This window comes from Rhea pennata, chromosome 20 (genome assembly GCF_028389875.1).
Source record: "Rhea pennata isolate bPtePen1 chromosome 20, bPtePen1.pri, whole genome shotgun sequence".
NCBI lineage: Eukaryota > Metazoa > Chordata > Aves > Rheiformes > Rheidae > Rhea > Rhea pennata.
This window is the reverse complement of record NC_084682.1, coordinates 3,443,208-3,468,218: the sequence shown is the minus strand read 5'-3', so window position 1 is coordinate 3,468,218 and position 25,011 is coordinate 3,443,208. Positions and strand designations below refer to the sequence as shown.

At 35.2% G+C, this 25,011-nt stretch overlaps 1 protein-coding gene across 1 annotated transcript in view; it reads left to right on the top strand.

Moving 5' to 3' along the window:
- BRIP1 (BRCA1 interacting helicase 1) overlaps positions 1–20,670 on the top strand; it is a 75,335-nt gene extending 54,665 nt beyond the window's left edge. The window contains exons 16-20 of the mRNA XM_062592443.1: positions 86–207; positions 14,540–14,652; positions 17,098–17,180; positions 17,966–18,292; positions 19,097–20,670. Coding sequence (XP_062448427.1) covers positions 86–207; positions 14,540–14,652; positions 17,098–17,180; positions 17,966–18,292; positions 19,097–19,989 — 1,538 coding nt within the window. The 3' untranslated portion in view covers positions 19,990–20,670. The remainder of the gene's footprint in view (positions 1–85; positions 208–14,539; positions 14,653–17,097; positions 17,181–17,965; positions 18,293–19,096) is intronic.
- Positions 20,671–25,011: the final 4,341 nt, after the last annotated feature.

The following is a 25,011-nucleotide window of genomic DNA, read 5'->3' as shown; positions in this document are numbered from 1 at the left end:
TTTTTAAGTACATTGTTGAAACTTTCTTCTGATACTCAGTTTATCCCTGGGAATGATTTGTAAATCCCTCTTTGGCTTGTTCAAGATGGAGCACTCCTTATAGCCGTATGCAGAGGAAAAGTTAGTGAAGGCTTGGATTTCTGCGATGACAATGCCCGTGCAGTTATAACCATAGGTATTCCATTTCCAAATGTGAAAGACCTTCAGGTAGGATATCAACACCTGAGAGTTGTACTTTATTGTTATGTCGTGCTTAAAATATCTAATGTGCCCAGAGGCTTTTTTTCTAAATATTTACCGTGGGGGTCTCACCAATCTCATATGAATTAAGTTACCCTCTCCGCTGGTAAGAGGAACAGCATAACATGTCTCTTGGACTTGTTTGTATCATTTTAAATAAATGTGTTGTCAGTTATTGTCTGATGTTGCTAGTGAAGGCAATTACGTTGTTAAAATGCTCACCATCTCTGTATTCTTTCAAGCACAGTACATGTTTCTATCTTTACTTGTAGGCTTTCATGTACCAGATCTTATCCCATTTGTGCAGAAATAAAGCCACCTCTTGACTTACTGTCGAAGGGCATTTGGTTGTGAAAGTCTAGGATAAACGTTAGGAAAAAATTGTTTTAAATAAAGCGTGCCCATTGATAAGAATATTATTGCAGAAAATAGGTGGAGAAAAAGATGGTTATAATGTAAAATACTAACGTAACTGATGTCTTTCTCACACAATTTCATTACTGATTGCAACTTGTCCCCTTTCTAATCTCTATTACCTTCTTCAGTGTAACTCTGCCTATAATGTTTTCCTTTTTAGACTGGTTGGAACTGTAAACCTTTTCCAAGATAGTGCTGCCTTCTAGATTGGTATTTTGAGTTATAAAATTATGACATAATATAACCTCTACTGGATACATTACTTTTTTTGATGAGTCAAGCTTCATCCTATTTTAGGCAAAAACTTGTAAGATTCTAAACTTCTAAAGCTTCTAAAGGTAGTATTCTGAAGTGCCTTCAGTTAAAGAAATTTAAGACTATTTGTACCTTACAGGTGGCCAAAGTAGCATGCTGCTACTGTAACTGTTGCTTCAACAGCAAATAAGGTGAAATAAGTGAAGTGTCATGTAATAAATACCAGAAACAGCTCGATACTGGTTGCTAATAATGCCTAGTCAAACAAGAAAATTACAGGTTTGCACTTGAAAGCCCAAACTGATTCAGCTTTGGTTATAGAGATATGTTCTGAGCTTAAGTGCACTAGCAAAGACTGCCTTGTTGCCTGTGGTACCTGGTTACAGCCTTGGTACAAAAATCCCACAACCTGTAAGGGCTGGTAAGATTGTATTAGTGGTGGCTGCTAGTGTACTGTTCTTTCAATGTTTGCATAACTTTAATGAGGCACTTATTTGGCCATAACATTTTTCCTTCTTACTAAAATGTAATACACTGTATTCTAGTATAAAAATACAAACATACAAAAAATATTTAGCCCTCTTTCTAGAGTTAAAAATACCTTATTTTAGAAACATACTCTGAAGTGATATTTTGGAAATACTTGATCTGTAGTATGGCTGGAACTCTGTCACTCACTGGAAATGATTTCCAGAAAGTCAATATTTTTGTATTTTATATGATACAAAATTAAACTGAAAAGAATTTGTCAAGGGTGAATTGTATTCATGATGAATTATGTTCCTTAAGATTAAAATAGTACATTTGATTTTCCTTGGGGTTCAACCAAATATGAAATATAATAGGAATCCAACAATACATCCCATTACTGTTAACTAAATTCCATAAATCAATATTATGTTTAACTTTTTTTTTTAAAAATTAAACTGAAAAAACCTCTAAATTTTTAAGTAAGGATAGAAACACTAGCTGCCAAATTGCAAGCAGCTGAAGATTTGAGTGTATATATTTAGATACAGTAATGCACAAAGCACGGCAGTGATCAATTCTAGATGAGAGGAGGGCATGCACCAGTCTCTTAACATCAGATTTGAGGAGCTGGCTGATGTGTGGCAGTGCTCCTAAATAATGTTAGGGGAAATGGTTGTTATTATTATAAATGTTTTTTGCTTAGTAACTTAGGCTCGAAATGATATTCAATTAGCAATATTTCCCTATAAATTAAATAATGCTTTGTTATATCCAAGGCTTTACATTTGTCAGATTTTTTTTTTTTTTTTTTTTTGTTAATTTATTTTTTTAAGCCTTAGAGCTCAGATTGTCAACTAGGGGAAGAAAAGAGAGAGAAGTCACTCTCTTCACTGAAAAAGATTAATTTGTGGCTTTTTAGAAATGCATGTATAGATACAAAGGCATTTTGGAGGTCTGAGTGCATGTCAATTCAGGAAGGAAATTGGAACTAGATTATCAACAGCTAGTTCCTAAAATAATGAAGATTGGAGTGTAAAATAGAAATTACAAAAAGCATAGTTTCAGGGGGATTTTTTTAAATTTATTTATTTCTGGGAGAGCTGATCCCATAGTATTGCTTCCAAGAATGAAAGGTACAGAGAAGTATATGCTGTATTTTTTGACCTCTATTAATTTTGTGTAAAACCAGTATGGTATCCTACTTCGTAGTCTGTCTGTGTTAACAGATGCAAATGGCTGCTTGTTTTTTCAGTCCTCCTTAACCAACAGAGTTTACCTAGACATTAGAAAAAGTAATAAAGGTTTATTCCTGTATACTTTATTATAGTTTTTCTAAATATTTTGGAGTTATCTTCAGTAAGTAAAATACCCTAGAACTGAAAGAATATTAATTTGTGGGAAGGCAAAAAATGGAAGCATGAAACTTGTTTGGAAATGATGCTATAAGCCATGCTCATGTGGCAGATACTTATTAGCATTATCTAAAATGAAGAGGGATTCTTTGTTAATTATAGACAAATGAATGTAATTAGGCCTTAATCTAGTGTCATAACTGCTTGGAATTTTGCTGATTGTATTACTATTTTATTAGTATTTGGCATCCCAAATCAAAAGCCCAGTTGCCTCGGGGTTAAATCATACTTAGGCTGCAAAGAAATTGCCATCCTGTTTATGATGCAACTTTTTTTTCTAACCATACCTGTTTGATCAGATCTACGTCCTTTGAAAACGAGTTGGGGAATGGAGTTGGGTCTTCTAGTATTTGAAACTAAGTGTTCAAATACTCTTCGCATTGAACACAGGATATATGCTTGATAAAAACTCTCAGGAAGAATATGATCAGTGTTTTATTAAAATACACTTTCCTATTCAGTATTGTTTTCAAGACGTATTCAGTAGTGCCCATCATACTAAGAATATAAATTTTTTTCAAGCATTTGCTGCGTGCAACATAGTGAATTTCTTTTAGGGTGGCTTTTGTCTTTCTGATCATTTTGTATCAGAATTGGCTTAAGGTGCTGGGTTTTATTTAAATGTTTCTACTTATTTTCTGTTTCTTTCTCTTGGATTTTTTTTTTTTCTTCCAGGATTAGAAAAATCTAGATTTTTTAAAAACGTTAGAGGACGCTGTGCAGTTCAGCTTCATTTTTAGGATTTTAGGGAACGTGAATTCCTAAATGAAATGATTAAACTTTGTTAGGATAGTTGAAACATTTGCTTTTATGATATAGTTGGTTGGAGCTTCTTTAGATTTTGTGATAAACTAACCAGAAGATTGATTGAATATTAAAAAATGTAAAAATTCTAGCTTTGAAAATTTGATAGGAGCTTGGCTTTTGAGTGGGCAGAATTCTAAACACTGTGATACAAATATAGACTTGTATAGGCATATGACTGTGATTGCCAGTACAACTATTGCTTTACATAGCAATAGGTGCTGGGTAGATATGCCGAAGGAAGAAATTGATACGAAGATTAATAATGACATCCCTTTATAAATAGGAAATGCAGGTGATTAACAATTCCTTTGGAAAATCTGTGAGTGATATACTTCTGGGATTACCTTAAATCACCAAAAAGTGCTCGGGTTGCTACATGGAAATACGCTTGCATGTCTGCTTTTTAGGTTAATAAAAGGCCTCTTCAGACTCAATGCTATAACCCTTTACTCCTGCACACAGCTTTTACTTGTGTGAGTAATCCCATTAATATCACTAGGACTATGCATAGTCATAAGGGTTTATAGAACTGTACCTTTGGAGACCAATATTTTATGCTGGCAGTTTCATTTTGGCTCATCTCCACTAATACTGCTTGTCTGTGATCAACCTGCTTTCTAAATATATTTTATGATTTGTAACCTGATGCTAATACCAGTGAACTGTAATATTAGAGAACATAAATAATGTGACAGAAAAAGATCTGTAATCCCATATACATGTTATCTGATGCTAACATGCTATTCATTAACTTCTGTTATATATTTTGAATTGTAGTATTTGGATCCAGACATCAGTCTTGGGCAAAAAAAACTCATCGTCAAGTATGATGTATAATATCCAATTTTATTTTCTCCATATGTTTGTGCTAAATATATGCCACTACATCAGGTATTAAATGGCAAGCATTCAGTCTCCATAAATAACTCTGCTTTGACAAGTTACGTTATTTCTGTAATCTTAACTTGTTTGAAAATAACCTGTTCAGAATATCATTTCATTTTTTCCTAGTTGCCTCACCTTAGAATTTTATGCACATAGTATCTTATGTTCGCTCATTATTACAAAGAGAGTGTCTAAAGCACTTTGTCAGCATTAGGGAAACAGTCATGATTAAGGATCAGAAGTGTACTTGATAATAAACAACACTATTTTAAGAAAGAGGCGCCAAAACCCTAATTCTGTGTTATTGAGAATGGTTTCATATTCCTGAAGAATCAGGTTGCTAAAGCAAAATATACAGAAGTAATGTTAAAGCTATGGTACTCTCAATGGTAGGGTTTGGCTCTAGCGAAGAAGGAAAATTTATTTCAGAGCCAAAAAAGACTTCTTTGGCTGTGACCAGGATTTCCTCTGCCTACCTCTGGGAGCTAAAAGTAGAGGTAGGAAAATTTGATTTTGGAGCCAAGTGTGACTTGTTTAGTTCAAGTCATAATTTACTGTTCTTACCTTGGGGACCTGAAAATAAAGAAACTCGCTATGAAATGTTGATAATGGGCGACTCTGAAGTGCAAGCATTAAGCTAACTTTCCCAGAGAGCATTTCTTCACTTCCACCTTTCCAGATGCTTTTGATCGTACTACAGTAGAGTGTACTTAATCATATAACAGCTAAGAGAACTTTACCAAAATATATAGAAAAATGCACTCAAACCCTTTTACATAAATAGATGTGCAAAGAAAATAAACTTGATAAGACTAGGCTTTCTGTGCATTGATGTTATTCAAGAACTGTAACAGAGTTTGCCATTATGAGAAGTATTTCCTTTAGCTGCTATAGAGTGGATATGAACTATGAAGGCAAATACTTTCTTCATTGTTTCCAGCAACATAATTTGTGGAGCATGATGGGAAACATCATTCAAACTACTTTTTTTTTTTTGCTCTATCTAACTTAAATGATACAAAAAGTTGGTAAATATATAGCTGAAGTTTCTTTCTCTTTTCAATAAATCGAGGTATTTGTATCATTTCAGAATAACAACATTTTTCTTAATGTTTAAGCTGATTTCTAGTCCTTGTGGCAATGTTTTAGCATGTTTTTTCTGTACTGGTAGAAGAAACTTGTGCGTTAAAAGGCTGCTGAAATGATTCTTTTCTTGCATACTATAAAGTACTTTTTACTAGGAAAAGAAAAATGTCTGAGAAAATGCTTGTTATTTTAGATTCTTATTTGAGTCAAGAAACGACAGGAACTTGTGAATTCTGATGTAGCTTTGGATCACTTAAAATATTTTCATTTATGAAATAAATCATTATTTTAAAATATGAGAGAGTTGTATACAGCAATTTACTTTATGGAAAGACCATTATTGTGCTTATCTTTAGTAGAATTTGACAATTACCTGTGAAATGTAATATTTGTTTTTTACAGATTTGAGACTGAATGTTCTGGTTTTGATTTGAGTGTTTTAAGCAGGTTGAATATTTTTGAGCAACTTTGCTGCAGCTTTCCTGCCAAATTTGAGGTTGTTAGAGCCTTAAGACACAGTATATACTAAATTTTCAGATGAACTGATATCAGTATGATTGAAATATCTTTGTAGAAAGCTTGCCACTTTGTTTATTGTTGGTGTTAATGTCTACCTAAACCTGAGTGACTTCTGCTTTCTTCTTTACTCCCTTGCTGGAAAAAAATGACAAATACAAAATGGGGAGCAGAAAAACCTTTATGGAACATTCAACAGAAAGCCAGACTTCAGGGCATATTATGTCATACGTGTTCCTTAAGAGGAAGTACTGAATCAGGTAAATGTGTGTATATGTACACAGATACACACACTTCTTTCTTCCATGCCCCACTTCCCATTCAATTTTAATGTGTATTTTAGTTAAAGTAGCTCATTAAAACACAAATACCGAAGGTCTATATAAATAAGCTTACAGCATTGGAATATACAATACTATATAGCAAACAAAGACCGAAGTGTTAAATAACAATTATTGGGACAATATACTTCTGAATTTTGCCAAACGGCATGTTTTCCCATTATTCAGCTGGCAATATGCTTGTCTTGCAGCAGTATACTGTAAATGATTCCAGTCGGTTGTGATGCTGGTTACTGTGGTCTGCGCAATCAGAGGCTACCCAGACGGCTGCGTGGAGACTGCAGATCTCCCCCACTTCCCCCCCCCCCCTTCTCCTCAAAGGAAAGTCAGGAGGTATACCTGCCTGTGTTATCAAACATACAACATTTTGTTTACTTCTCCCTTGAGATTCTTTTTATGGAGTTCTACTGGAATGGTCCCATTTCAAGAAATTTCAAAGCAATATTGGGTTCTGTTTTGCCTTGCTGTAATACTTTGAGCAATGCAGCAAATATGTGGTGATACTACAATTGCTTCAAATTGATGTAAGAAATTAGGTATCTCAAAAGCCTTTTATTTCTCGTTTTTCCCCAAATAAGAATAGCTAGATAAGGTCAGACATCCACACTCTTCTTTCTGATAACAGAAATTGTGTTACAGATTTTTTTTAATTAAAAACGGATGTCAGAGGCTTCATTTGGGAGAGTATCTGTAAAATCCTATGGAATACAACATTCCTGTAGCTGAGAGAGGTAACATTTATGTTCAGCTTATCAAATAAGGCTAGCGGATGGCATTTCTCTTTTACTAGTGCAAGACTAATGTCAATATGTTGGCACAGATTACAGAAATCATCCTTGAATATATCTGGAAGTTAAGCCTTTGGATAAATAATACAGCAAATCAAAACTTTTCTTTTACCTTTAATAGTTTAGTTCAGATTTTTTTATGGATCAGAAAAGTGATTTTCTTGTGTTTATCTTGTCCTTAGCAAGTAGTGTTGACCTTTAAGTTTTTACTTTACTGTCAAAGTATGTTGAAAGCTTTAAAAGTGAAGCTATCACCTTGGGGATTTGTAAGGATGACTGACACTTACCACTTCACCTTAGACGCAGTGGCACTGAGCGTATGCAGCAGCGTTGTACCTCAAGGGAAGCTGTTTGATTTTTTTTCACTTCTGCTTCACTGGAAATGGATTGAAATTTCTCTTCAGAGGAGAGTTTTGGTTGCATTAGATTTTAATCAAGTCACTTGTTCACAGTCCCTCGAAGCCTACAAGACTGAGATGAGTAGATGGGCCTGGGGTGAATGTGCTACATGATTTGTCAAACTGTAAAACTTCAAGATCTCCGAGATGCTGCATGGTGTAGTTGACAATACTGAAAGTGTTCAGTGGTTACGACATTATATAAGCTTCCCTTCTCCTTAACGCTGGGATTAAGAGCGAGAATACTTGGGAAGCATTTAGTCGTAAGATACGTTGTGAATTCAAAATATGGGAAATAGGGCTTCGCATAAGATAGTACCACTGCCTCTCTGCCACTGACGACAGCATTGGCCAATTAGACTCTAACAGACAGTAGACAGTTTGCTGTTGAGTTTTTGGGTTTCTTTTTTTTTAGTTATTGAAGTTTTGGGGTAATGAGGAAACCAGCTATCACAGAGGTTTTCCATATATATTTTCTTTCCATATAAAGTTTCGGTAACTTTGCCCACTTTCGATTGTATCTTTGTTAAGGCCACGTGTGTTGCACTGTTCCAACCCCGTGGCAGCCTAGGACCGAGGCAGTTTCAGGTGCGCTGTTTGGGTGCAACAGACTGCAAAATAGCGAGAGTGTGATACAGATCTGCAGAGATGGTAACTTTCCTTACGTTATTTCGTATTGTTAGAGGAAGACACGTTTTCAGGTGTTCATTGAAATTTGCTGGCTGAGAAGGCCAGCTGAGTTAATTTGAAGTTATATGGTCTTGATGCACAAAACTATCAATTTGAATCGATAATCTTTGTAAGTGGCAGCCAGCAGAGGGGGATAGGTACAGGGTTTGGCCTCTGTGATTCCTCCGGTGAAGAGGTTGGTGTAGGGCAGATTTCTCTGTATAACAAAGCATCCTGGGGCTAATGGAGACATCCTGATCGTGCCACTAGTTGATAATGTTGTTTTATTTAGAGTATATGGTGTTACTGTTTTCACAGGTTGTTGGATTTTTATTTTAAAAGAAAACTCATATTTGTGTGTGAAAACAAAATAGGGTGATATATTTTTGTGTCTGGTGACCATTTTTAGCTAGGCAAGATGATTGGAATGGCTATAATGAATCCTTGTTATATATAGAATCTAATTTGATAAATTATAGGTAGTAAGCATTTGCATATTTCATACTGTTTAAGATGTATTAATACTGCTTGCACTTGGGATGCCTGAAGCATTTGAAGATAATGTCTTACTGTAATACCTTAATCTTGTGGGCTAATAAATTGAGACATTATGTTTATAGCTACGACCTTTAGTAGGTCCGTTGAGGATGTTTGAAGCATATTCAGTGACTCACCCAGGTCTTTACACATACATTATTTAGTCTTGAATCTCACAGATGTTGTTATTGCTTTTGAAGTGAGGACAAAAAAGTTAAATGCTGCACTGTTTAATGCTACTTCTATTTAAGGATTTTCAGATGTAAAAGGAAAATGGGTTTTCATGTCTTTTACTTTCCTGCAATTGCAAACTTTTATGATTATTTGGCATTCATCAGGAGGAAAGTAGATGGCAAGCATATTCTGTGAGAAGTCTAGCTATTGCTATTTCAGGTGGAAGAGAGACTCTAACTAGACACATGAGATTTTTAAGAAGGTAGATTTGTTTAAAGACATTTTTATGTCTTTTGGAGGAGATGGAAGAGGGGAATGAGAGGACCCACCTGGACTTTTTTGTTTGTTTGTTTTGGGGAGGTAAGGAATTATTAGATGTTAAACACAAATTGTGTGTTTCAAAGTACACTGTATAATATGGGCAATAGTCTTTATTTTCATGTCTATTTTTCCTCTCCTAAAGCCAGAGAATCAAGTCAGTGCAATGCTAGAAAACACCTAAATGTTTTCTATTTTTATTTCTTTGGAGGACTGATGCAGGAGAGCGCTGGGGGTGAGCGTTGCATACACACATATACATGTCCTGATACAGTTCCAAGCTGAGTTGCCTTTTTCCTATCAGCAGTCATCGGTTTGCTCTTTCTTTAACTTTGGCTGTCACAACACAGCTAAGTGGTGGTGTAAAGAAAAATGCAGGTTTAATTGAGTGCTCTGTTTAAGCGCTCACAATGGTGCCTTGCAGTCAGGAGCTTCCATCTTCAGACTTTGAGGCAATCTGCTTTGCTGTCTCACAGGTTACAAACTGGAGGTTGTTTTTAATTTACTGGAGAAAACAGAGGGCGATTGAAGTTGTTTGCAAAGTGATGTCTTGTCAAAGAGCAAGCCTGGCTTGTTAATGGGGGGGGGGGTTGGTTTTAAAAGCAAAATGTAGTACTGTAATTGGTTAAACAAAACACTCTCTCTGAAAATCTTGAGTCTTTAGGTGAACTAAACTCAGTCACAGTCATTTTGTTTATTTACATTGCACAAAATATAAAATATTGTGCTGTAGTTTATCTCATTAGCTTTTGGAATTCATGTTGCGATACTAGCACTGATAAATAGGTTTACGGTATTCTGATCATGAAAGGTAAATGCCCCAAATGTACATTCTCCAGTTTGGTTTTGTTATAAGCTCTTTAGGATTAAATTTAGTTGAAAGGATTCTGAATGAGTGTCTGCTGGATCTTCTCTTTATTTTTACCAAAGCAAAGTTTGTTGTCTCTTTCTCCTTAAAAGCTCTTCAAAAGTAAACACTTGAAGTGTGATGTTGTACAATTATTTAGCTGAAGATATCTAAAATATACTCAAATTTTGTTTCAGATTTACCTATCATCTTGGTTGTAATTATAGCAAACAAGGAGAAGCTTTATATTTCAGAGCTGAAGGGATTCAATTTAAAGGATAAAATGTTGCTTTAATTTTATTATCCAAGCATTGATTTTTTTTTTTTTTTTTTTTTGGTGGAAACTATTAGGTCATAATAGATTGCTGTTTGTATACCTTTCCTACTGTTAAATTCTACCATGTTTTTGTTAAATTTGAATAAATGGTTCAGCCTGGTGTGTTGCTAGAAAGGGAAGTACAGGCTTCTGTACTTAACTTTTCAGTTTGTCTTGGGGTTTAAAAACAAAATCTGTCCTAGTCTTTTGAGTTTCTTGTTATAAGCTGGCTGCTAAAATGGCAGTTTTATACCATGATTGTCATGGACTATGTATACTTTATGCATTGCTTGAGTCCTGAATAAGTCTGGGTTTCTTCAGACAAAGTGCTTTTATCAAAGCTAACCTTTATTTCCCGTGATTTATCAACCCTTCAGAAATCCAATTGAATAAATACCTCTTGAAGAACAACAACTTGTTTTACTAACTTTAATGGGGGGGGGGGGAGAATCCAAAATATGTTTGAATTGTAGTATAAACCTCCTCAACATATTTTTCCATGTCATAAAAAGAACATTTTCTTCATGGCATTTATTGTTTTGTTGAGAAGTTCTTTCTCAGTTAATATTCCATAGTGAAAGATGTCGAGCTAATTAAGCATTAAAAGAACGAGCAGTTAGCAGGTATAATGTTGTTAGACTCCAGTTAATGTGAATGTGACCATGACCTCCCAGATAGATCAAAGACTAATCTGTCTGACAGCTACAAGATGGCAGAGCTTGCCACAGGCCTTCTGCTGCTGCTTGCTGAAGCTATTTGTCTGTAAAGCATGCCTGATAGCTAAGAGTATATTTTTAAGGATGAACAGGTAAAAGTAAAAGGCTGTCTTTTGACATTTTAACTAATCCCTTCTAGCCTGTGGTTTACTGCACATTTAGGATATTTGCTAGCAGGAGAGAGTGGCTTTTTCACATATGCAACATGTCATTTTCAATTGGGCGTTGATTTGATGCTTGATAATGTAAGAGTTATACAATGAAATAGATTCTGATTGCATTAAAATGACATGCCCTGGCCTTTTACCTTTAGTAGACTTATAATGAAAACTGAACTCTCAGCAATGTAAGTTGTTATCTCATGCTGAGGCATGATCGTTAGAGTGAGAAAACATAATGTTTGTTTTCTGTTATCCCCTTTTTCTAAATTAAGCTAGAAAAGCTACATTACACATTTAAGCCAAGGGAACACTATTTTTTCCTAATTCCAAAAATGGGAAAGTCAGTGTTAAAGTGCTGTGCAAGCAGTATATATTTGCATAATGCTGTAGTGTATTAGAGGACTGTAGAGGTAATGTATTCTACTGGCAGGGTAACACAACTCAGCATAGATGATCTGAGAGTTTCACGTTAGTGTTTTTATGCATGTGATTGTAAATGTCATAGTTTTATCAGTGTAGGTAGGATGCATGGCTACTTATTTTAATACCTTCATTGAACAGTCTGTTTTAGGAGTAAAAAACTGTGGGAAAGATGTGTTTCCATTATAATTGGCCAAAATCTTGTTGATAACAGAATTTCTTCTCAAGAGGAATTTGTTAGAAACTTACCAAGACTAGAAGAGGTGCAAAATATTTACAGAAATATGTTGTGATAGGTTGTGTTTTAAAGACTTACTACAATCTTTCAACTTTATACCTCATTTTAAATACCGAGTAATGCCCTTTAGTTTCTCTAAGTTGTATTTGCGTTTGTGGAAATGCACAGGTATGTGTAAGTTCCTCTTTAAAAATGATATTAGTGCTCATAAGCTGTTCAGAAGAAATCAGCTTCTGTTTTGAAAATTGCAGAGAAAGCCTCATGTGCCAATCAATAAATTCTGAGTGACTGGAACAAATATTAAATCTGTGAAATCAAACTGAATTTACTTTCTGGCTGTAAAGATTGAATTTGTAAATTTGACAGGCTACTTAAAGGGCATAAGTACATAAAATAAAATTTCTTATCCAAATTCAACTTGAAAGTTACCTGTCAGAAGAGGTTAGAAGTCTGCTGTTTTCTCTCCTGAAGCGTGTCCTTTCAGTTGTCAGTTTAGAAAGGTTAATACTGTACAAAAGAGCAGTGGAAAGACCCTTTCTGGTATAGCTTTATGTTTGCTTGTTTTGAAACAAAATTCAATCCTGCATCCCCAACTATAATCAATTCTGATGATACATATTAGAACCACGTATAATGTCCAAATAAGAAGCTCATGCTCAGATTCAGATCAGGCATTTTATAGGTAGTTATCCCTTTGATTAGAAAGGGAAGGGAGGATTTCTTTTGCAGTTGTTACCAGATCACCCTTTGGAGTGGCCAAAGACAGCTTTTTTAAGAGAGGAGCAGGCTTTCCTCCTTACTGTAGCCCCCAGATTGCAAACCTGGCCACCACCTTTGCTTGGCAGCATGCTAGACTGTTGCTTCAGCAGCCTACCATGTGAATTTTAAAAATTGCTCTGAATTTGTTTTGTTACACCCATGATTTTTATTCTGTTTCCCCCCTTTCTCCCCCCCCCCCTTTTCTGGCTAATACTTCGAAAGCATTTCCTATCCTGGTGAGCTCAGCCCCAAAATGCTGCATCTTATGTCAAAAGGCAGTGGCAAGGAAGAGCTCTGCAGGTAAAATAATACTGCTTTGATCATAAACAGACTGCAAAAAACACCATAATTGTTGTAGCTTAATCTGTTTCTTTGGCCGCTCCAGTTTTGTGTGGAAGTCAGATTTCTGAAAATGTTGTAGCTACAGAGGTTCTTTTTCTGTACTTCTGCCACATGTGGAAAGATCAAGGCTGTGTATTAAACCACAGTGTACGCCTGTCTCCTATTACCTGTGAATAATAGGAGTGTTCCCCCAGGTATTAATGTTCACCCTGATGAGCCTGTTGGAATCCCTTCGTTAGGGGTCAGAACACCACGTTGCCGATCGTGATAGCAGTGTTGTGTGACGAGGCAGGAGCCCTTCCGACACTCGCCTCCTGGTTGATGTTTGAAATGTGGCTGCTTGCAACCCATTTTCAGGAGAGTTTTATTTTGTCGGGTGCAGAAAAATAGATTATGAAGCTATTCTCTTCTACAGATTATAGTATTCCTTGCCAACACACACACACACACACACACACACACGAAAGAGGAGTTAACAACTTGGCACAAGAAGTTGGAGTGCTTTTCATACCTTATTCCCCTTACTTTGACCTGTTTCTTTGCGACTCATGACCTTGAACCTTGCAGTTCAGGGGAGCAGTTTGGGGCAGATGTTTGCGACCTGCAGTGGAAGTTGTTGGTTATTTTCTTGGTGGATAAGGAAGGAAGCAAGGAAGATTTTCTTCATAGTAGGACAGTTGAAGAAGCGTCGTTTTTTTTTGTCTTTCTTTATATGGGATAGTCCCAACATTTAGTTAGTGAAATGTTTGTTTGCAGACCCTAGAAGACCATTCCAAACTAGAAATTACAGTCGGGGCTGCTACCTTTTGGTATTTGGGGAGGCCGTTCTGTCTCTTAAATACTTCCTTAGCCCTTGTAGAAGAAAGAGTTATAGTAGCTTAACCCTCACTTGACAAGAGTATGGCCTGGTCCCAGCAATAGACTGAGACTCAGCATCTGTGATAAAAGAAAGGATAAAGATCTACACTGTATCAGATGAGCAGATAAAGCATCTAATTAACCCATTTCCTTGCCTCTGTTCTTTCTGCCTGTGTGAACCAGAAAATCACAGTACTGGTCATGTTAATGGTTATCCTTTTCTTACTAGCGCAGAGCTTGGGTAAGTGATCTAAGCTTTGCATTTGTTTTAGTCTGGAGGTCAGGCTTAATTTAATCCTGACTAAGTCCATTATGCTGAATTGATTAGCCATAATATAATATGAACAAATAATGATTCAATTGGGGTAATTGTTTCTACTTACGATCTGGACAGCGGTTGGAAGACGACTTTCTCTGGACTGATGTTTTAATCTACTTTTTAATCTTACAAACTCCTTTATTGTCTTTTCGTATTTACTTATTTAATCAATACTTGCTTGTTTTTCCCCTTATAGTATTTCCTCTGTAAAATTATTGTTATAAACAATATTTTGTAATTTCTTTTTAGGTTGAATTAAAGAGGAAATACAATGACCAGCACAAAAATAAAAGAGGCCTTTTACCAGGGAGTCAGTGGTATGAAATTCAAGCTTATAGAGCTCTCAACCAGGCCCTGGGAAGGTGAGATAAACTGAACATAATTAAAAATATATGTATTTATAGAACTTATTGTTTGCTGCACTTTACTGTTTAATTTCTCACCCTTAACATGAAGGGGATAAATCAGACTGAAAAATTGTGCAACTGAAATGAGGTCTTCAGCTGTTCTGCACTGGCAGCTGTCTGGTTTTCAATCTGTTGTGCATTCTAGTGTTCAGTGTTTTCTTCTGCATTCAAAATCCATGTAAGTTGCAGGTTTTTTGCTGTTAGTCCAGATATACAGCTATACAGCATTTGCAGAGAGAAATGATGCTTCAGCTGCTAAATCGAATGAAAATCATTGGGCTTTTTCAAACATACTAATTATACTCTTGGCACGCGCAGAGCACCTATTGTTTGATGTTTAGCCTACAGATATTTTTGAAATGGAGGAATAGCTTTTTTTTATTTTTTGAGCTTTTCAGAAGATCAATTTAATCATGCTCATTGATCACCTGCCAAATTTAGAAATAGTGGGATAGCTTACTTTCACAAATGAAAAAATTGCCAGAATTTTATTATAGAATTATATTATAGAATAGAATTAATTTGTGCACCTTCATCATAATTTATAAAATCTATCATAGTTTTTTATTTATTTGTGTGTGTGTGTATATATATATATATACATATATATATATATATCTCAACAGACGTATAGACATGGATTTATAGGTAAAAAGAGAGACCTCAGCTGGAAGACGTATGCAATTTGATTTAGACCTAATAAAAATGTAATGACGTAAGTGAAGGTTAAAAGGAACTTGAGAGAATGAATATCTTAAGTTGTAAAATCTCATTGTTAATTTGTGTTGTTAGAGGTCTGATTTCTTAGTTTTGTCTTTGGAGAGTGAAAGCATTGGTTAAAATTTATTATTTAAGAAAAAGCTAGAGCAGCAGTGGAATGCTAGTAGTTAAGAAACAAATCTGAAATTCTGTCACTGAAATGATAAATCCAGTTTTGGTGAAAGTTGTGAATTGTACTTAATCATTCAAATGAAAGCACGCTAATCTGAACTCAGGGAGAAGAGAGACTTCCATTCCGACAGAAAAAGAAAAGGTTACTCTGTTTCAAAACGATAAAGTTTTTGTCTGTCGTATCATCGTATCTTACTAAACGGATATTTTGAGAAGGATGACAGTACATTGTGACTGTTCATAAAAACAGAACAGTTTGCGAAGTTGTTTTACCTCAGAATATAGCTTATTCCGACAGCTACAGAATGTAGTTGCTGTAGGTAAATGAGCTTCCTGCTGCAACAATGCCTGCCGGGACAGAAGTGAGCAGAAACATGCTAGTCTTGAATCTGGCACTTTTCTCTTAATTCAGTGCTGTTACAGTATATGAAGTAACATAAGTCCATGAAATGAAATAACAGCCTTTGGGAATATAACAGATGGTGTGTATGGCCAGGTGACAACGGTGCTATGAATTCCTTGCAATGCTGCTTTTTCTAAAAGTGTAGGATATGTCTCCAGTGGGCATAATTCGTTTAAATTATGAGTTAAAAGAACACTTATTAAAGCAACGGAAAAATGAAAAGTTGGAAGAAATATCTCTCTCTCTCTTTTTTTTTTCTTAAGTTGTCTTAGTAGCTTTAGATAATTCAAATATAAACAACATATTGGAGAGCCTGCCATATTGTTGCCATTTTAAGCCCTGATTAAAATGATTCCTGATTCCGATACACTTGCGTTTCATGTACATTAAGTAAATGCCTTTTTCCAAAGTTGCCCTCTTGGTGGGGATACATTGGATATGATAATCCTAAACTATTACTTTACCAATTAATTGTTTTGACAAATTTCATTTACATTATTACTGTCCTTTGGGAATGTTTTTCTGGGTTGCAGCATAGACATTCAAATATTATTAAAAACAATGCTAATGTATAGTGACTATTGGATTATTATTGCAGGCTTCCAACAGCTGAATTACAAATTGAACAGTACCACCTACAGCTTGTATTTGTAACATAACTTATTTCTTTATTAAAGAGAAAGTTTAGAATAATATTCTGTTTAAAATGAAAGTGCGTAGTTATTTTTAAAAAACTGCTTGCAGTTGCAGTTGCATGTTTGTTTTACACTCTTATGTTTTCCTTTCAGTATTTAAATTTAGGGTGGAAAATAAATAGCACATGTTGTGTGATTTTCAGCTGAATAGATGTAGGATTTTTAATTCCTCTGCCTTTACCATAGTCAATTTAGGAGCTGAATGAAAATTAAGCCTCTATGCTAAACTCTCGTAGTGGAGTTTTGCATCCAAAACAAACATTTTTACTGAAGCTTGTAGGAAAGCACTTCTCTTGTATTTTTGCACCTTCTAGCTGGCTGACTCTGTGCAACCCTCCTGTCTGATCCTCACAGTTTTTGGTTATATGCATGCTAATTTTATATACACTCTTTTTTGTTGCTCACTTATAGGTGTATAAGACACAGGAATGATTGGGGTGCTCTTATTTTAGTTGATGACCGCTTTCGGAATAACCCTAATAAATACATAACTGGTAAGATGTAAAAATGTTTCTGGGAAAATTTCTAAGATTGACATATACTAAAAAAGCAAGACTATAAAAATATCTTTTATATTTTTTTTTACTTATTTTACATTGGATAAGTCTCTAGTGGATGTAGTTTCACCTGTCATTTTTTCTGCCCATAGTGAGCTTTAGTGATTTTAGTTGTCAAGATTAATCAAATAGGAACAGGTAAAGGCAGGGTCATTCCCATTAATGGAATCGCTGAACGGTTGCTTAGTATGCAAAAATAGGTTCTGTTTGTAGTTTTATGCAGGCTAGAAATAAATGCAGCTAAAATATAAAAAGGGCCTGTACAATATCTTTAAAAAATTATTTAATAATGCGTTATCTGTCTTTGTTCCTGCCACATTTGTAAGATGGTGTGAAACAGATAATGTTGCTGTCTAGTCAGCAGGTGGAGCTCAGCTGCTGTAGTATAAGCCAAGCAGTTTTCTGACATGTCTGTTTTCACTAAGAGTATATTTAAATTATCTAAGGAAAAAGATTTAGTGTAAATGGTAAAAATGGCAATCATTTCTTTTCTTTTAATAAAAAAGAACAATATTATTAGTACCATTCACTAAATCATATTCCCAATCCTGGAAACAAAGACATACATAATTTTACTTTCATTAACAACTTCTTGAAATCTGTTTGAGTTTGTATGCACTAAACATATGTGGAAGTGTTGATATTTTAGGATACTGTTTACTGATGTGAAATACCTCATATAGAGGATGTAGTTTTGTAGTAATGCTCCTCCTTTTTCTTAGGATTATCTAAATGGATTCGACAACAAATCAAGCACCATGAAAATTTTGGTAGTGCACTCGAATCCCTGGATGCATTTGCTAGAAAAAATCAGAAAGGCATTGATGATTCATCACAGTGCAACAGTGAATTTGTACATGTACCTTCAAGTTCAAAAGACCTGTCACCAACTTCTTCACTGGAGGCTACTATTCATTTATCGCCAGATGTTCCTGTTGAAAGTGAGGAGCAAAACTTAGTCCAAGAAATTAGTATTTTTACAACCATCACCTCAACTAATCCTGCAACAACAAGTCAGCCAAGTACTATCATGGCAACAAGGAAACAAAGTATGTTCGTTTTAATGTGAAAAAAACTTTATTAATAATTTTAAATATGAAAAGTTCATCTTTTGGGGAAAAAATAATTAATGAAGTGCTATCCTGCAATATGATAATTTCACAAATGTAAATAGACTGTGTTCAACAGACTATGAAATTGTCATTTCATCTGATTGTCTTAAAACAATCTTGATAGTGTTTGAGTTTATAGTAGAATCAAACTTTTATCTTACATTGCTTTTGTTAGTGAAAATATGAAGACAAAGTGTGTTTGAAATGTGAATATTAGCATTATCACAACAAAAAAGCTGAACTCATACAATTTGTCGTCGTTTAAATTTTATCTAACTTAACTGTGTAAAATCTAAAGAAATGCTTTTGTTCTGGCTACATCTGATGTTCAGAGATTTCTGGGAGGGCACCATTTGTATAATCTCTACTTTTAATAGCTTTACTTAGTAAAGGAATTATCCACTCATTCCTAAATTTTAGGGAAACCTTATTTCATTTCAGATAAATATGTAAAACTAAGAGCACAAAGAATGAAAAATACTTTTTTTTACACCCAGTCATATGTATATGCTTTAACTTTTTACACATGCCAGTTAATCTATTGATTTCATTAAGACAATTCATGCTCAAAGATAGTTGTAACATCTGGGCTTTTGTTTGTATTGGATCTTAATGAGTATTATAAAATAACTGTAAACCTAATAAAACAGTGGTAGTTTTGATGTGCTAAACATGTTGTAAATCAGCGGGGGGGGGGGGGGGAGCATATACAATTAATTAATGTTTTGTGATTTTTCACAGGTGGCCAGAAAGTTGAAGTAGAGGGTCATTCTCACCATGCAACACAAAGAGAAAAACATATGGACTCCACACCCAAAATGCTTTCCACTGAAACCAAGAGAGAAAAAAAGAAGAGTTGGACTAATTCTGATTTTATGAAAGAGTATTTCTGCATTAAACCATTGACTTCAACACCTTTGTCTGTAGCTGAGAACTATGTGCCCATAGCTAAAGACAAACACAAGAAGAATGTGAATAAGGCTAGTGAACTTATTGATAGTGTAAATCAATGCCAGTCATCATTCATTACAGAACATAAACCAAATGTACCAGCATCATGTTTGGAAACAACTAATTTTTCACTTAAAAATATTGAGGCTACAGTTGCTGAAGAGGAAGACCTTGGTGAGCCACAGGTTCATGATAGTGATGTGGAGCCCTGTAATGAATTCCTTTCAAAAGGAGGGGAATCTGAACTTGTAAGATTAAATGCATCTGTGGAAGCTGAGGATGAGGATGAGAGTATCTACTTTACACCAGAACTCTATGATGATGTAGAACCAGAGGAACAGAAAATCAGTCCTCTAGTTCCAGGCAGTAATACAGCTGAGAATTGGATTGAACATGGAAAATGCAGAGTTGCTGAAGAATTTTTTGAAACCAACACCTCAAAAACACTAAGTGTTATTAAAGAAACAATTAGTGTTGATGACATAAACACAAGTTTCCATGGAAAAAGGAATAATGATGAGAGTAAGAATAGTGCAGTTAATAGTGTTGTAGACATGACTAGTGAAATAGAAGCAGAGCAGACAGAATCCCAAGAAATGGACACCAAAAAACGGAAAATCAATCTTTCCAGATCACGAAATAAAGGTGTGTCATCTTTACTGTTGACGAATACTAGCACATAGTGTCAGGTTTGATGAGACATACAAAGAAAAGCCTTTATGAAATAGCCTCATTGTTGAGTCAGGAATTTTTAGTTCTCATTTAGTATATGTGATCAGGTTCGATTTTTCTTTTTTTGTTTTGTTTTGTTTTTCAGTATGCAAGTTATAGATATAATTAATATCTTTCATCATAAATGTGCTGCCAAAGGCCAAATATAACGTGTGGAAATTCTAACTGGAACTCTGTAGAGCATTTTACTTGTAATTATAGGGTGAGGAGAAGGTTAGTCTATTGCCGATTGAATTAGTTTGCTGTTAAAGGCAATCAAACAATTGGATTTTTCTCAGAAAGCAAAACATCCAGTTAATCAAATTACTTAACTACACTTGCAAGGGCTGCTTTGTTAATTATGCAGAGTAGCATCTTTGCGGATCAAGTAATATAATAGATTGAATCTAGATTCTGAAATAGGCCAGCTGTGCGCTTCAGTACTTTGTTTCCCTCAAAATCCTTTTGTCGAAATGGGCCTATCGGAAGTTGTGTAATGCTGTTTGGGCACTTCCATATTTGATGATAATTAGAGTGTTCTTACTGAGTGTTCTTTCTTTGTTTTCTATAAAAGTTGAAGTTTCTTTAAAACTTCCTTTTGAGAGGGTCTTATTTTCTTTTGTAAGTAAATTTATACATAATGGACTTTAAACCTGCCTTGGTGTACTTTTTTGAAGTATTTTAAACATTTTTTTGATTTATTGCAATCAAAGCATAAGCCAAGATTTTGCTGTAATAGAACATGCTATGCCAGATTTTCAAGAAAAAACTGTTTATTTCCATCATATATTAGTATTAAGATGCTGAATTTTTACAATTTAAGACTGGTTTATAGATATTTATATATTTTTGAATGAGAGCTGAGATGACATTGTAAATTGGTCATTTTCCGTATAAATTAGTCTAAATAATTTCCTGATGTCCACTGCTATGGAACTGTGAATGTGTTCATATCAGTTTGATTTAACTTGTATCCTTTCTTTGCACAATAAATACAGCTGTATAAAATTAGATACTGTGTTCACAAGAATGGCAAGGGTTCTGCTGAGTTTCTCTAACAAACATTATTTTGCAGCACTTAGGATCCTAAGACGCTTGGTTAAACTCTCTTATTTTATTGATGCCACATATGGATCATGCTCCTTGGTTTAGGTTTCATGAAATTGTCATCTTCAGGTGCTGATGGTTTTACACTAGCTCTGGCTGACGGGGCAGAAAGAAGCTCTAATACTGGCAGCAACTTAAACATATGACACATCTAAAAATAAACAGCCTTAATTTAGGTTTAAGTAAATGATCAAGTATTGGGACTTAGGCCAAGCAGTGTGTGCGTGTAACAGGCTGCGGGACTAGAACAGTCCCCCACCCCACGGCCACCCTGGAGAAAGCCTGTGGCAGGGACAGCTATGCTCCCTCAAGTTTACCAGCTTGATTCTCACAGCTCTGTAAAAGATCGTTTTTCTTAAAAGCTACATTGTTTGCTCTAGCAAATCATTTTTTGTGTTCATGTCTGAATAGGTAGTAGAAATTGCTAAAGCTTAGTTTTGTGGCTTGTTTACTCATCTCATAGAATATTATCTCCATATTCATCTTTCAGAAGCTTTGGGTATCCTCCTTTAAATCCCTAACATTAAAAACGGATCATTCTTTCCATGTCAGGAGCAGATCGTCCCTTGCTTGATGTCTTGTCTTGTGCTGCATGTTACCTTGATGAGAAATTCTTTAAGGCATGGGCCTTCTACGCATCAAATATTTTACATTAATGTGCAATGTCTCTATAAAATCAGTCCTTAGCCTTTATTCTGTTTTATAATCAAATGTATCGATATCTCACCATTTTCTGTATTAGATACTATATTTTTCTTGAAGAGTCTCCAGCCACAAAATCACGACGTTAAATCCTGACGATAACTGAGTTGCTTTGGGAATGCTGGTGGATAATAATCCTTTGTAGTACTGCTAGTTTGGGGCAGTGCTTTTGGTGTAAAAGCTGTAAATTCAATCTTCATTTGTCTTTTTATCTAACTATATCTATAGTATATAATGTCAGTGATAAAAATATTTATTTCTTTAACATATGTATGGTAATTCAGGATATTATATTAAATATTCAGCCACCCAGGCTGCAAATGGAAGTAAAGCAAAATCAATATATCTTTTTTGTCAAACTATTCATTTGGTGTTCCTGAATCTATAGAGGCTCTGAAAATTACTCTCTTACTATGATATTATAACTGTTTGTGATCTCTAAAGTAATCACCAAATCTTGAATTTATTAAAGGACTGAAAGTTCAGAGACAGTGCAGACGAAGAAAAACTACTGTTAGGGAAAGTTGCTGCACCTGTGAAAGAAAGGTACCACCTAGATAGAGTAAAGTTCTTTTAAGTTGTTTGTGCATTGTTTGTTATGGTACAAGAGAAAAGTATAACGTTTTTATATAGTCTTTCAAATGAAATTTATAGAAGAAATAGTGCAATGCATTCATGGTTCTTTGTGGGTTACTGTAGATTCCTTGCAATTTACAAACTCAGCAAATACTTTGTTTCTCATGTGAAACAAAAAGACTGAGTGTTTTCAAGTCCTGTTAATATAAAGTTGAAAATATTCAACAGGCTACAGAATCCAGCTTATAAGCCATTATAGATGTGATTCTTATTTCAGTGTAAGCAGAGCTTCCAATTTTTGATCGGTTTGTAATTTTAGAGCAGAATTTCCAAAGCCTAAGATCATGATTGCACTGAAACCCGATAAGAGCTGGGCACCTAACTTCCTAGGTTCCTTTGCAAAATTCCAAACCTTTCACTGGCTGAAGCCTTATTGACTCTATAAAACATCTCATATTTTGTATCAAAATATTTCTCTGTAGGTTGGTTAAATGTCTTTAGTGTGATGCATATTTTAATTACTAGCTAATATAAATGATAAACATTGATTCAAAGAGATTTCTTTCAGTATTACAAGTAATGTATTTCTCTGAAGTAGTTTTATTATATTTTTCAATGTGTTTATATTTAAATGCTTTAATATACAGAGATGTATGCAAAATAGTATTTATATTAACTTGTACATTGGCTTGTTAGAAGGGAGCACATTGCCAGCCTTGCAAGAAAGGACTGTATTGTATTGTCTGTGGAGCTGAAATACTACCAAAAGCAGAGGGTAAGATCTATGCAACTGGTCATTTATGTTTTATGTTCAGAATAATAGAATTTGTTATGCATCTTTTCACTTATGCAGCTTTGCGTTCTCCAGGCATATTTTAGAATAATCAATTAATTTGTCCATTGGAAATGGTTACTAAATGAACAAGTTGTTAGAGATATGCTTGAGACTTGCAGCAAATCTTTTTGAGGGACGAGGAGACGTTGTCACAGTAAAGCAGCCTTTCCTGCTCAGGATCTCAGTGAAAATAACTTCGCATTCATGTAGTCTTTCTGCCATATTTCTGTTGCTTGGTTCACCCATCTTGATATCCTGACCTGTCTTGAAGTATAACAGGAATCTGAATGGCATTCAAGAGTTAACTGAAGGCAATTGGTGGCATCATCAAGGCTGAAAGCAATTAGCAGGAAGTGGTAACGTGGCCCATTCCTTTGGGGGTATGTTCTTTCTCAGGAATTTGCTACCAGGTGCTGTGAGAAGTTTGGTAATATCTTGGCAGAATAGCTCTATGACTCTAATATATGCGTTAATGAAAATGTCCAAAGTTTTATGTGCTTTTCTGAAAAGCCATATCATCATATTGTTATTCTTCATTAAATAACCCACCTTGCATTAATTCAGTTTGCTTTTTTAGCCCTCAGTTGATACATTATATGAAACAGATTAAATATTCTCTGAAATTGACTCTTGCATTTTTGTGAGTCACTTTAATTTGGGAAAGTCTAAAAACTGATAATGGTAATAATAACTGCCACTTTTTAAAAAGGCACTGTATCTTCACGCTGCTGGGCTGTGTATGGTAATGGCCTAATTACAGACTGTTCTCATGAGATACATGCAGAAACAATTAAACACAGATGCTTAATATACTTAAAGCATGAAAACATTGTCTTTCAGAGGAATTTAGGAATCTGCTTACTAAGGTTGTTCTAGTGAGGATTGAACTGGTTCCAAGCTTTACAGAGCTGAAAATAAGAAAACAGTCCTCTATATGTGTCTCCAAATGTGTCTCAGGACCTCCACTGAAAGCCAGAATGCTGAGGTTTTTAGGAGGTTACAAAGGTTGAGATGAAGCGAGATGTGCATGGGACACAGAGCAAAGACCTGTGCCTTGTGCAGAGTTAGGTTTATGGCGGTCCCTACATTGTGGGACCCTTTGAAACAAGGCAAAACCAAAAAAAAAAAATACACATTCCTAAAGATTTTCCATGCAAAAGCTCATTAAGTGATGAACAAGGATGGAACTGGAATCAGGTAAGTGACACTAGGAAAAAGAAAAAGCTCTCAAAGTAATCTCACCTTCAGCAATAGAGGTGAGGGAAGCCAGGTTTAGGAGTCAGGAACTGTTTGTTAAGTGCTTGTGACTCCACTATATGATGCAGCTGCACAGAGCATCAGGTCGTAAAGCTCCTCCAGAAGAATGAAGAAAGAACGAGTATCCTTCTGCAGACCAGACCCCTCTGCTTGGAGCTACACAACAATGAATTGCCTGAGGGGAAGGGGAGATATCCCTATTGCTTCCGGATCTGCTATAGTTGCATGCGAGCTAACAAAGTCCATGTTACCTTATGGACCAAGCAAGGGAGGCCCAAGTGTTAAAGGCTATCTGTTGTCTCCTTTTTTCCAGAATAACTACAACATATTTGCTTTTAGACTGGAGTAAACTCATGAATAGACTTTCAGACCTTTCCTTCATGCGTTTGTCAGCATCCTTGTCTCCTTGCTAATTGGTATAGAGTTTGTGAAACAGAATCACTATGTGTTAAATGAAACTATTCTGAATCACTGAACTTCAATGTTAACAGGCACCACGGTGTCTGTTGTCAGCAAG